This window comes from Polypterus senegalus, chromosome 8 (assembly GCF_016835505.1).
Source record: "Polypterus senegalus isolate Bchr_013 chromosome 8, ASM1683550v1, whole genome shotgun sequence".
Classification (NCBI taxonomy): domain Eukaryota; kingdom Metazoa; phylum Chordata; class Cladistia; order Polypteriformes; family Polypteridae; genus Polypterus; species Polypterus senegalus.
This window is the reverse complement of record NC_053161.1, coordinates 16,536,202-16,548,974: the sequence shown is the minus strand read 5'-3', so window position 1 is coordinate 16,548,974 and position 12,773 is coordinate 16,536,202. Positions and strand designations below refer to the sequence as shown.

At 36.9% G+C, this 12,773-nt stretch overlaps 1 protein-coding gene across 2 annotated transcripts in view; it reads right to left on the bottom strand.

Annotated features, from left to right (window-relative positions):
• tbxas1 (thromboxane A synthase 1 (platelet)) overlaps positions 1-12,773 on the bottom strand; it is a 306,119-nt gene that overhangs the window by 138,577 nt on the left and 154,769 nt on the right. Inside the window, exon 4 of one of the 2 annotated variants that reach the window (XM_039760829.1) lies at positions 5,990-6,042. The exons of the other annotated variant lie outside the window; for it this stretch is intronic. Coding sequence (XP_039616763.1) covers positions 5,990-6,042 — 53 coding nt within the window. The remainder of the gene's footprint in view (positions 1-5,989; positions 6,043-12,773) is intronic. 2 annotated transcript variants of the gene reach the window in all.

The following is a 12,773-nucleotide window of genomic DNA, read 5'->3' as shown; positions in this document are numbered from 1 at the left end:
GTTAGCGTTGGGAACCTGCGTATCAAATTTCTTGAAGATGGGCCCATAAGTAACAAAGACCGTTGGAAAGTTCAATATGCCAGCCGACAGTGGCGTCATACCACCGAAATAAGTACGTATATTGGTTTTGGTTAGCGCAGGGAAGCCGCCTCGTGAAGATGGGACCATAAATAAGAAAGTTCAAAATGGCCGTCGTTGTCGACCGTTATGACCGTTACATGTAGAATTTCAAAATGAAACCTGCTTAACTTTTGTAAGTAAGCTGTAAGGAAAAGGCTGCCAAATTTCAGCCTTCTGCCTACACGGGAAGTTGGAGAATTAGTGACGCTGAAAAGTTCAATATGGTGGCCGACAGTGGCGTCATACCACCGAAATAAGTACGTACATCGGTTTCGGTTAGTGCAGGGAAGCCGCCTACCAAATTTCGTGAAGATTGGGCCATAAATAAGAAAGTTCAACATGGCGGACGTTGTCGACCGTTATGTGTAGAATTTTAAAATGAAACTGCTTAACTTTTGTAAGTAAGCTGTAAGGAATAAGGATGCCAAATTTCAGCCTTCTGCCTACACGGGAAGTTGGAGAATTGGTGACGTTGGAAAGTTCAATATGGCGGCCGAGTGGCGTCATACCACCGAAATAAGTACGTACATCGGTTACGGTTAGCGCAGGGAAGCCGCCTACCAAATTTCGTGAAGATGGGGTCAGCCTTCTACCTACATGGGAAGTTGGAGAATTAGTGATGAATGAGTGAGTGAGTGAGTGATTCAGTCAGTCAGTCAGTCAGTCAGTCAGTTAGTTAGTTACGGCTTTGCCTTTTATTAGTATAGATAAACAGTTTGCCTCTTCTTATTTAACCAATGACTGGGGAAGCTACTTGGAAATGGTACGGCTTGTTTGATCTGAATTTTCCTCAGTTTGCCAGGCCACGGGTCTTGGTGGTGTAGCTGCCATTCCGGATGAGTGGGTCGGCCATTACAATGGTACTGTATATATCAGACCCACAAAATTCTGTACCAGCAGTCCTAAAAGCCTTAGCAGATTTTCACAAGATATATGGACTTCAATCAGTTTGAAATCAATTTGAATAAAAACATGCTTTTATCAAGTGAATTCTCTGGCATGTAATATTGGCCTATACACCTTTCCATTTATCTTAGCAGATCAGTTTAAATATTATTGGCTACATATTAAAAGTAAATATAAAGCTCTTTTTCAACAAAATTTTGCTGTCTGTATGGAAAAAAAATGTACAAGACGTGACTAGATGGTCTACCCTCCACCTTATGTTAGCAGGGAAAATCAACATTGTTCAGATGACCATCCTTTCCAAGCTGCTCTTCCTATTTCAAAGCATCCCCATATACATTAACAAATAATTTTTTAAGAAATTAGACTCAATTATAACTTCATTTACTTGGAATTCAAAACATCCACGATTTCAAAGGGCAACTGTACAACAACCTAAAGCAGAAGGGGGCATGGCACTATCTAACCTTCCATTTTATTATTGGGCAGCAAATATACAAGCTATAAAACCAGAACATTGACACAAATTGATGAGTATTCAAAAACCTGGTCAGCAACAGAAATAAAATCTTGCAGTACTTCTTTATATTCCCTGCTCTGTGACCTAGTTAATACAAACGACCATCATTACACTAAAAATCCAATTATCCTTCATTCTTTCAGAATATGGAACCAATGTAGGAAGCACTTTAAGACAGAAAAGTTTATATTTGTTGCATCTCTACATAACAACTACCTTTTTCCACCCTCTCAAACATATACTCTATTCAATGTCTAGAAAATATCTGGGATTAAAACACTTAAGAGACTTGTACATAGGTAATGTCTTTGCATCCGTCAAACAATTATGCTTCAAATACAACTTCTTATCAATGCAATTCTTCTACTACTTTCAAGCTAGAAACTTTGCTAAACAGAACTTGCCTAATTTTCTTCACCTTCAACCTTGTTCTGTTCCAGAATAATTACTGATCAATCAGACTCAGATAGCATCTCTACAATTTATAAAAATTATAAAAATATATTGAAGTCTCTTCCTTTCAAAGACCACAGAGCACACTGAGGAAAGGATCCGCCACTCAATATTTCAGAAAAGGAGTGGAAGGCAGCCATGCACAGAATACACTCAAGCTCCATATGTGCAAAACATTCAGTCGTTCAACTTTTATCGAGTGCATTTATCTCAATTAAAATTGTCCAAAATGTTTCCAGGGCAAGATTCAACCAGTGAATATTTCAATCTAGCTCCAGCCTTACTGGGACACTTTTGTCAAAAATCTTTACATGCCTATCAGACAGCCTTGGTGTCACAATCACTCCTAACCCATTAACAGCTGTGTTTGGTGTACTCCCAGACAGCCGTAAAGTGGAGAAGGACAAACAAACTGTTATTTTTTTTACTACATACTATCACATAAACTTATCTTGCTCAACTGGAAGAATCCAACCACGCTACTCTTAAGTTACTGGGTAGCCGATGTTCTATACTACTTGAAGTTGGAAAAAATCAAACTCTCACTTAACACTAGAATTACCAAAGCTTACGAGAAAACTCGTAAATCCAGCCCACCTTAAATCCACTTGCATGCCTCCATTCAGCGTCTTTTGTCTTGTAAATGTGTCGATAATCCCAAGCAGCAAGTAGCCTGCTATACCATCCCTCCACCGCCAGAGAAACTGCAAAAAGCTCTCTTAAATGAAGCCTTGTTTATCAGTGTTCCGTGTCCACAAAGATCTGTGTAGGTGTAGGATGACAGAAATGTTGAACACATACCTAAAAGACAAACTTTTTCCATGTTTTAGTACTAATGACAAAATGTAGACATGAAGTGTATAATGTGTGAAGACTGTAGTCCAAATATCAAATAAGGACTTTCACAAAAGATACAAGTATAACAGAACAAATGTGCACCTCCCCCCACCCCCGAACAATAAACGAAGAAAAAGATATCAGGTTAGTGTTGCTTATTGTCCTGACTTCTTGGATAGTATTATGGTTAGAGTTGCTGATTCCAATTCAGAAGGTTCTGGGGTCGAGTCTTAACAACTCCCAAAATAAACGTTTTGAGTAGTGAGCTGTTCTTATTGTTACTATTATACAATAAAAGCATACATTTGATTTGAGTCTGTAACAGACGGCGTAAATGTATGGTACTTGTAATGGTTAGCATTTTTTTATTCAGTTTTATTCTCTCAGTTGCGTTCACGCTCACCCTGATCTGACACTGCTGTTTTCAAATAATGATGCTCAATGACAAAGGTGAACTCAGATCGGAGAAAGAGAACAGAAGCCCTCCCCGCAAGAAACGTCCACTCACATATAAGAACAACGCAGCTGCACTAGACGTAAAGGCGAAAGATGCAGCCTTTGTGAACGCGACTGAGAGAATAAAACTGAATAAAAAAACGCTGACTTTGACATGCGCTATAAATTTACAGCGGCTGTAACAGACGCAAATCAAATGTATGTTTTTATTGTATAATATTAACAATAATAGCAGCTCTCTACTCAAAACGGTAAACTTAAGAAGCTGCCAGCATCGAACCCAGAACCTCTTGATTGGGAGTCAGCAGTTCTTAGCATTGCAATACGCAAGCTGTCGCATCAATCACCTACCGTAACATGCTTTTTTTTTTCCTTCGGTTATATTCTTGAATAAAAGCGCACTTGTTTTGTTATACTTGTACATTTGTGAAAGTGTTTGTTTGATATTTGGTCTTCAGGCTTCACACCTTATACACATGTCGTAAAGACGGTCCTTGGGTGTGTGTGGGAACTGTTAACATTTGAATCTGATGATTGTATGTAGTGTGGAACTGACCTCTCTGTACTATTCTGTCCTCTGCATCTCCAGGAGTTCAAAAGAAACACCAACATGCGGCAACAAGATCAGAACAAAAAACCAAATGCGGTCACTAACTACAACCGCATGAAGGTATGCAAATGAATATAATGTTGCATTAGTGCAACATCGTTTTCGAAAAATGTACAATACAAGTCATAAAATGAATTATTCCAAATGTCATATATACCTAAGTCTCTCTTTTTTGTCAGTGCGGCTTTGACATCATGGATCAGAAGGTGCATACTAATTCAGCGTGAGCAGGAACACTCAAGAATAAAACTGAATAAAAAAATTGACACCCACAGTCATTCTCAGTCACGCACGCCACTCACATCCATGTCCACAGTTTTCCCAGTCCTGCTCGCGCACAAGATCTGACACGGTTTTCAAATAAAGAGGGGGTGTAACAAAACAAGTTTGTTTGTTATACCACGTCTTTATCTGAAAACGGCGTCAGATCCGGGGGGTGTGTGGAAGCTTGAATGTGAGTGAGAGAATAAAACTGAAAAAAAAACGCTAATTTTAACTATAAATTTACAGACACAAATCAAATGTATGCTTTTATTGTATGATATTAACAATAAGCGCTGCTCACTACTGAAAATGGTAAATTTGGGAAGCAGCTGATATCAAAACCGCGACCTCTTGATTGGAAGGCAGCAGTTCTTAGCATTGCACCACGCAAGCTGTCATATCAACCGCCTACCGTACCCTGCTTTCTTTTTTCTTCGGTTAAATTCTTGAATAAAAGTACATTTGTTTTGTTATACTTGTACCTTTTGTGAAAGTGTTTCTTTCATATTTGTATTTCAGGCTTCACACCTTATACATTTCATGTTTACATTTTTTCAATTATTACTAAAACATGAAAAATGTTTCTCTGTTAACTACGTTTTACATAGATTTTTGTTGACACGGAACACACATGAAATGTATGTATTCCGAATGATGATGTACTTTTTTACCCTTATAAAGCTCCAGCACTTCACCAGAAGATAAACACTGAGCACTGAGAAACTTCTTTGCAAATTGAACTGCAGCGGTGGGCGGGGGGACGGGATGGGATACCAGGCTGCTTGCTGCTTATCGGCATATTTACAGGACAAAAGACAATGATGGAGAGGTGAGAATGGATTTAAGGTGGGTCGGATTTACGAGCTTTCTCGTAGGCTCTGGTAATTCTAGTGTTAAAGGATTTATTCAAAACCTTTTTAAAACATGGCAGGATCTAATCAATAACATTTTAGAATAAACTTCCATTTCAGGGAAAATAACATTCTTCTTTTCTTGCTCCTTTTATAAAGTAGGTTTGCTTGCTGGCATCTCTTTCTTTCTCTTTGATTTGTTAAATTTGACTGTTTGGAATGTTATCTGTTTGTAATTAAAATCAATAAAAATATAAAAAGGTTTTAAAATCTGCTTAACACAGCCTTGTTGCTATGCAAACTTCCAAAAATCAAAATGGTATACAGTAGGTGCAAACTGAATGATACATGTCAGTGCATGATATTGGTGTTTATTTTACTGATTTTCAAATAATCTATTGTGTTTTCCTGAAAAAAATTCCCAAAGTAGAATATTATGGACAGACAGACCCAGCTGCTTTTTTATTGTCTGCACTTCTAATCATGTGTCAGAGCCCCATCTTTTCCATACTGGAGACATCAGTAGCCTCATAATGGGTCTTACTTTTTACCTATTACCCAGAATTGTTCCCATTCATTATAGCCCACAGAATAGACACTTTCAACGTACAATTACTTCCAGGTCAGAAAATGTCCCTGTGGTTAATTCTCCTCCACTCAACTTCCTGGAGTTAAGACAGACTTCTAGTGACTGCCAACCTTCTTTAACAATTTGATTTAAGATTTGTTCATTAATCCTGCATCAAGAACAATCACATTTTAGCTTTAGTGATTTGAACCACAGCATAGAGTTAGACAACCCCCTTGACCATGTCAAACTATATTGCCACAGTTGTGGGTTTTCCTAAAATAAAATGGACTATATAATTTTATCCTGCTATTCTCACATCTTTGAAGCTGACACTACAAATCTTGTGCCATTTCACAGTACTGTAAAGGGAACGTCAAGGTGCAAATTAACATTTGACTTACCCACATACTCTACCATACTTTCTTATAAGTTCCTGATGGGCATCCCAAAAGCCCTGTAGAAAGATACAAATACCCTGTGTTAAAATGTAAATTAATATATACTGTACACATAAATGGATTCAAAATCTTTTAGTTTGAATTCCATTATTTTTCATTTTCTTAAGGCATTTTAAAACTATTCAGTTACTACATTAAGGCTCTTGGACAATTGTTTGATTTCTGGCTGAGATTCACATTGATGTGGATTTTACCATTTTGCATTTGGCTTTCCCAAATCTATACTAATAAAAGGCAAAGCCCTCACTCACTCACTCACTGACTCACTCACTGACTCATCACTAATTCTCCAACTTCCCGTGATGGTAGAAGGCTGAAATTTGGCAGGCTTATTCCTTACAGCTTACTTACAAAAGTTGGGCAGGTTTCATTTCGAAATTCTACGCATAAGGGTCATAACTGGAAGCTATTTTTCCCCATATAATGTAATGGAGTCTTGAGTTGGAGATGGCCGTGGGGGGCGGAGTTTCGTGTGACATCATCACGCCTCCTACGTAAGTACGTAGAGAATAAGGAAGAACTCCAAACAGCGATGAGCACAAAACGCCATTTCACAATTGAGAAGGCAGAAAAACATTATGAAGCAAATGATGCATACAAGCATATTCATAAGTACAGCTACTGCGGAAACAAAGCACGGCGTGAACCGTAAGTTTATATTAAATTAAGTTCATAGACAGGCTGCCACTAGCGTTTGTAATTTAGTGCCTGCCCATATAAGGCCGTCCATCAGCGGCAATCCAATACAAACACTGCCGGTAAATGTTCACGGGTGAAGGACTGTGCTTATGCAGAGGAAGATGAGATGGTCAGGGTGGTGTTTGGCACAAACTCATTGAAACTGCGAGAGAAACTTTTAAGTGCGGGGTCTTAGCTGACATTACACGAGATGGCACCAGTACAGCTGGGAACCTTCGATGCAAGAACACCAAGCAGCTCACGGAACTGGCGCAGTGCACAGACAAAAGCAACAGTTCCAAAGAGTGCTGAACAAAACCGAATTACACAATTGAGAAGGCAGCAAAAAATATGAAGCGCCTTATACATAGAATCATATTCATAAGTGCAGCTACTGCGAAACAAAGCACACGTTGGAAAAAGTGAATGTCCTGCTAAAGGAAGACAGTGTAAAAAAAAAAAAAAACATGCAGTTTGTCACATCACAGATAAAAAGGAAGACGAGCTGTTTATTGATGCAGTAAGGAACTAATCGATGAATGAAACCTCTTATCTTTACAACGATTGACAAACACGTAATGTAACTTGAACACATCCTACAAATACGAGCCTGATTGAAAGAAATAATGATAATCAAATCCTTGATGACAGCAACATTCAATAACACTCACAAAACAATTACTGTATATTGACAATCATGTTACGTTATTTTTAAAATGTTCCCTTTTCTTTTCATAACTTCTACTTCTCCACTGCGTACACGGGTATATATAATGTATATATATACCCGATCTACAATACATACTTTAGCATAGACAAGCCACACGCTGTGGCTAATTGTAGAGTCTTAAGCCTCTAACGCTGACATTCCAGGTTCGATTCCGAGAGGGGATGTACTGACTATGTATGCGCTACCGCTTCATTTTACCTTCGCATCTCCTTGGTTTGGGACGATGAAAAATATTAGGTTAACGCAGAATCATGTTACGTTATTTTTAAAATTTTCCCTTTCTTAGCACAAGCACAGCTGAGAAGCTTCGATGCATGTACTCCATAACGCGTTAAAAAATAACGCATTTAATCACACTTTCAATTCCAAGCAAACGGGAACTTTTGTCAATGCATGATTTCCTGGTACATCCATTACACTGATGCACACATCACAGCTACAAAAATGTTAGAGTCGGAATAAAGCGCGTTCCTACGACTGATCATTTCGACTACCCGAAGCCTTGATAAAAGCATGGTTTTGTACACACTGAAAAGCAAGCAAAATTAGATGCATTACAGAAAGCGGACTTTGTGGCTCTTACTGGGGATCATTGGACTTCCGTGACCGTTAGTAATTCTAAATACATCTAATTACAAAATGTTCAATGATCACACTGTTTTAGCCTAATGTACAAAATAATTTTGGCTAATGTTACTCAGAGTTTAAAGAGTAAGCTGGTCAAATTACCTTTTATGTTTCTGACTTTTTTTTTAAGAAGAAAACTGCACTTTATGTTGAAATTTTGGTTATTATTATTTAAAGACAATACTATTCTGAAAATGTACTTAAAGTACTTAAACTACCACTTTATTTTTAAGTCTGCCCAATTTTAACCAGGGATGATATTTTTGTTTCTGTTTTGAATTCAAATGCAGTTTAAAAGCTTTTTTTCAGAAATTAAAACAGCTTCAGTTTACAATATTCATGTCCATGTCTATTATTTGATTCTGTAAGCCCACTAAAACCGTTTTAAATTAAAAAAAAAACATTTGCGATTTGGGGCAAATTTACGTGTCTAAGATTACATACGATTAATCAAGATTAATTCTTACACAGCCTCTAATTAATTGGATTAATTTTTTAATCGAGTCCCACCTAATATATATATATGTAGATATATATATGTAGATTTGTATATATATGTGTATATACAGTATATATGTAGATATGTATATGTTGTATATATAGTATGTATATATGTGTGTGTGTATATATACAGTATGTGTATATATATGTATATGTATATATGTATGTGTGTATATGTATATATATATATAACTGTATATATATGTGTATAGATGTGTATATATATATATATATTTATATGTATATATATGTTTATATATGTGTCTGTGTGTGTATATATATATATATATATATATATATGCCAGCAACACTCATGACAATGACAAAACAATTACATTGTCAATCATGTTACGTTATTATTAAAATGTTTCCTTTTCTTTTTACTTCTCTGCTGCCAATCGCAGGTATTTTGCTATATATATATATATATATATAACATAAATAGATAGATATGACAACAACACATATCAATGACAAAACAATTACATTAACAATCATCTTACGTTATTTTTAAAATGTTTGCTTTTCTTTTTCATAACTTCTTTAACACACTACTTCTCCGCTGCGAAGCGCGGGTATTCTGCTATAAAGAATAAATAGTAAATAAAACTATGCTGTGGTATGGACAGATGGACAACGCAGTGCATATATATATATATATATATATATATATATATATCTATACTAATAAAAGGCAAAGCCCTCACTCACTCACTCACTCACTCACTCACTCACTCACTCACTCACTCACTCACTGACTCATCACTAATTCTCCAACTTCCCGTGTGGGTGGAAGGCTGAAATTTGGCAGGTTCATTCCTTACAGCTTCCTTACAAAAGTTGGGCAGGTTTTATATCGAAATTCTACGCGTAATGGTCATAACTGGAAGCTGTTTTTCTCCATTTACTGTAATGGAGATGAGCTTCAACGCCGTGGGGCAGAGTTACGTGACATCATCACGCCTCCCACGTAATCACGCGAGTACATAGAAAACCAGGAAGACCTAAAAAAAGCGGTGAAGAAAACATGCATTATATAATTGAGAAGGCAGCGAAACAATAAGAAGCGAGCGAGTGAAATATACAACCATATTGATGTTCTGCTACTTCGGAAACAAAGCACGATGTAAACCTACACTTTAAATTAAGTTCATAGACAGGCTGCCGCTGGCGTTTGTAATTTAGTGCCTGCCCATAAAGGCCGTCCGTCAGCGGCAATCCAATAGCAAACTCCCACTAAATATTCACGGGTGAAGGACTGTGCTTATGGAGAGGAAGATGAGATGGTCAGGGTGGTGTTTGACACAAACTCAGCAAAACTGCGAGAGAAAGTTTTAAGTGCCAGGACTAAGGTAACATTAAAAACAGCCACGGACATAGCACGAGATGGCACCAGCACAGCTGAGAACCTTCGTTGCATGTACACCGAGCGCTCACGTGAACTGGCGAGTGCAGAGATAAAAGGCAACAGTTCCAAAGAGCTGAACAAAACCGAATTATACAATTGAAAAGGCAGCAAAAAATATGAAGCGTCTGATAAGCATATTAAATCCAGCTACTGCGGAAACAAAGCACACGGTGGAAAAGTCAATGTCCCGCTAAAGGAAGACAGTGTAAAAAAAATCCGTGCATGCAGTGTGTCAGGTCTCAGATAAAGAAGAAGACGAGCTGTTTATTGATGCAGTAAGAAACGAATCGATGAAAGAAACCTGTCATCTTTACAACGATTGACAAACACGGAATGTAACTTGAACACAACACATCCTACAAATACAAGCCTGATTGAAAGAGATAATGCTAATCAAATCCTTGATGACCGCAACACTCAGTAACACTCACAAAACAAATACTGTATATTGACAGTCATGTTACGTTATTTTTAAAATGTTCCCTTTTCTTTTCTAGCTTTTTTAACACACTACTCCGCTGCGATACGCTGGTATATATATATATTCCGATCTACATACTCGAATAATGGATACTTTATTCGCCATCAATGATTGTTTTGGTAAAGCCATACTCATTGTATTCATTAGATTATCATTTAGATAATAGATGAATAGATATTCATTAGAAGACTATCGTTGGTGTAGTATAATGTAGTTGCATTACAACATACATTCATACACACATACTGCATTCAGTATTCGACGACATAAAAGAGAGCTACTCAAATATAATTTGGAGAGTCAGTTGGCATGGTTGTATAATGCAACTACATTATACTACACCAACGATAGTCTTAACAAATAATATATTTTAAAATAAAATAATTAAAGATATTATCCGAAAATTGGGGTTTAATTGAGTTTAGTTGGATTTAGCTACATTTCGGACTGTTTCCGGAATGCAGCAGCTAGCGAGCTGATTGGAGACCGTAAGAGCCAATCAGAATTTTTGAAACCAAGTCTGTGATTGGTTGGTTTTGTGGCACACTTATAACGGTGTACAGAGAGTTGAGCGCTTGCAGCAGAGAATGTTGTGAGCGCAAGCAACACATTGAGTAGCAAGCGCAAATGAAAAACTGAGCGAGAGGGGTGCTATTGTGTGTGTGTATATGGATAAGCGCAAACACTGAAATACATTTTGCACGCAGCAATGAATTTTGTTCACTCAAATTCAGCTTTTGTACGCTCAAAATAAATTTCTCTTCAAAATGCAACACTTGCACTTGCAATCTTTTTTTACGTGCGCTCAGAATAGTGGCACTGAAATAACGCCATATAAGACGGCACTATGAGACAAAACATCAGGGTAACCTGAATGCAATGCAGAAGATACAGAAAGCAGAAGAATTAAATAAGAATCTGACACTTCAGCGGACGTTTTTACCCGTGCACAATCACAAAGTGATTTCAATTGAGGCTGCTTTTATGAGAGACACAAATGCACCTGTGCACCTTGCCTCACTTTCCCTGTTGCCAAGTAATGTTAAACCAAGTCGTCACTACGGTGTTCCCAAATACGCACTTTGCTGATAAACTGAGCGCACTGAGTTTGCACGGCGCTTTGGTGACTTTGAAGAACAAAAAGTCCGTCTACATGCGGCTCGAACCTTGTGCATGTTTGGTAGCACATATCTGTGTGAGAAGCCCTTCTCAGTGATAAAGACTAACAAAACAGCACAGAGGAGTCGCCTCACTGATGAGCACCTGCAATCCATCCTGAGAATCTCCATAACACAGAACCTCACAGCAAACAGAAACGAACTTGTGGCCAAAAAAAGATGCCAGGCGTCCAGCTCTAAAATGACATATGAGCAAAGACAACTGAATGATTTGATTTGTTATTGCACGTAAGAGCGGGAGTCAACCGTTTTAACAAACAGCGTATTGCACTGATACGAAATAGCTGTGTGTGTATATATGTAGATATGTATGTATATGTATATATATGTTTATATATGTGTGTGTGTATGTATGTATATATATATATATATGTTTATGTGTGTGTGTGTATATATATATATATATATATATATATGACAACAACACTCATCACTCACAACAGTGACAAAACAATTACATTGACAATCAGGTTACGTTATTTTCAAAATGTTTCCTTTTCTTTTCATTGCTTCTTTAACACACTACTTCTCATCTAAGCTGGTATTTTGCTAGTATATATATATATATATATATATATATATATATATATATATATATATACACAGTGAAGTGCTGATGCTGGATAGATACAAAAAAACATTTTCACCCTTGTAAAATGATCCATGCTGTATGACAGCATGCACATCTGTCACAAAACAAATTCTTTTCATAAAGCCCTTAAAAGACTTCAAAGTAAATAAGCTGTTGACTACAATTAAGTAAATTAAATTTATAAATATTATTTATTTACATAGCAGTATGATTATAAAGATAATTTGAAAAGAATGAGGTTTTAAGAAATATGTTGTGAAAATACACAGCTTCAATAAAATGTTAATTCTGCTCTGAAATACTAGCTAACAATTTTTGGGGAGTTAAATAAAGTACCGTAGTATAGAAAAAGGCAAGAAAGAACCTGGTGTTGTATACATAATCATTACTTTAAATACAGTCATTTTTGTTACAAATAATATATATTGCCTAATGTGTCTTAAATTATGGCTGTATCATGCAGTGACTCAGCTAAGCTTTTATGTCTAAATAACCTATATTTTGTGGAACATACAAATCAACAGCACACCAT